General features: G+C 70.3%; 1 protein-coding gene across 1 annotated transcript in view; it reads right to left on the bottom strand.

Moving 5' to 3' along the window:
• The window catches only part of AURANDRAFT_64072 (hypothetical protein), a gene marked incomplete at both ends in the record, with an annotated part of 11,651 nt that overhangs the window by 2,424 nt on the left and 7,464 nt on the right, over positions 1-1,763 (bottom strand). The window contains 2 exons of the mRNA XM_009038404.1: positions 927-991; positions 1,412-1,447. Coding sequence (XP_009036652.1) covers positions 927-991; positions 1,412-1,447 — 101 coding nt within the window. The remainder of the gene's footprint in view (positions 1-926; positions 992-1,411; positions 1,448-1,763) is intronic.

Genomic DNA, 1,763 nt, shown 5'->3' with positions numbered 1-1,763 from the left:
CGCCCGCTGCGGGCGCCGTCCATTGCAGCACCGTGGAACCAGGGCGGTCGACGAGTCACTGGCACGAATATCCACAGCGTTGGTCGTGAGACGGGCCGATCCGTGCCGTCGCCGCTCTCTTGGTGTTCCAAAAACTGACCGACGGGATGGCGACGAATGTCGCCCTCTGGCGCGAGGTCGAAGCCGGAACGCGGCATACCGTGACGACGGCGAAGGAGCGGTACCCACAGGCTCAGCTGCACTCTCGCTCGTTCAAGGGCCTGCCGAGCGAGATCGCGCGGAAGCCGAAGATCGGCAATTCCAAGCCGTGCGACGTCAAGACAAACCTCGCGGCCGATGTCGAAGCGCTCGTCGCCCGCCTCGCCGCGCCGGCGGAGCCCGAAGCGGTCGACCCGTGTTGGCGCGAGGTCGAGACGGGAACGCGGTACACGCAGACGACGGCGATGGAGCGGTACCCGCAGCTGTACACGACGTCGTTCAAGGACCTCCCCTTCGAGATCGCGCGGCGGCCGAAGCCCTGCAAGGGCCCCCGCGACGTCAAGACCTACCTCGCCGCCGACGTCGACGCGCTCGTCGCTCGGCTCGCCGCGCCGGAGGCCGAACCGGTCGACCCGCGCTGGTGCGAGGTCGAAGCGGGGACGCGGTACACGCAGACGACGGTGATGGAGCGCTATCCGCAGCTGACCAAGCATTCTTGCAATGACCTGCCGAGCGAGTTCGCCAGGAAGCCGAAGAGCAACACCCAACGCGCCCTCGATGTCAGGACCTACCTCGCCTCAGACGTCGACGCGCTCGCCGCGCGCCTCGCCGCGCCAGACCCGGAACCGGTCGACCCGGGCTGGCGCAAGGTCGAATCGGGCGCGCGGTACGATGTGAGGACGGCCAAGAAGCGCTACCCGCAGCTCTACTGGCAACTCTTCGTGGACCTCCCCTTCGAGATCGCGCGGCGGCCGAGGATCGGCAAAGCTCGATACGCCATCGACGTCAAGACCTACGCCGCCGCCGACATCGAGGCGCTCGCGGCGGCGCGAGCCACGAAGCGCGCGCGCATCCAGGAGCCCGAGCCGCCCCAGGAGCCCGAGGAGGAGCCCGAGGAGTGCCCCGTCTGCTTCGACCCGATGACGGGCGCCACCGCGACGCTCGTCTGCGGCCACCTCTTCTGCACGGCTTGCATCACGGAATTTGGCGAGCAGCCAGACGACGTGCCCGACGTGCCGCGAGACGCTCGAGGTCGCCCCGTAAGCGAGGACTGTAGCGGGTCGGAGTCCGCGCATGTGACTCACTGGAACATTTCACCAACTCTTGGCGATCTCAGGCGAAAACGTCTCCTCGGGTATCGATGCGACGCCTCCTCGTCCTGTGCCTCGTCGGGGCCGTTTCCGCGCGCGGTCGCCCGTCGCTCGCCGGCTACCTCGACGCCTGCGAGGGCCCCGGCGACGCCGTCCACCTGCGCCGGTGGTACGGGCGGACGGGCAACAATTTGAACCAGCTGGCCAACGCCTTCGGCGTCGCCCTCGCGTCGGGCCGGCCCTACGTGTCGCTGCCGGCGGCGCCCCCCAAGGGCCTGGACCCGGCCGTCTGGCGCGCGCCGCCGCCGTCGCTCCCCGCCGGGCGCCGCGACGGCGCGTTCCGGTGCGAGGTCTTCGAGAGCGAGCCGACCTACGACTGCGCGCGGCTCTTCCGGAGCCGCTGCCGCCTCAGCGTCGCCGAGAAGCGCGTCGCGCTCCGGCGCGCCGTGGACGCGCTCCTGCGGCCCGAGGCGC

The sequence above is a fragment of the Aureococcus anophagefferens genome (assembly GCF_000186865.1).
Source record: "Aureococcus anophagefferens unplaced genomic scaffold AURANscaffold_8, whole genome shotgun sequence".
Classification (NCBI taxonomy): Eukaryota; class Pelagophyceae; order Pelagomonadales; family Pelagomonadaceae; genus Aureococcus; species Aureococcus anophagefferens.
Note: the sequence above shows the minus strand (reverse complement) of the source record. Positions and strands in the feature narration are given on the sequence as shown.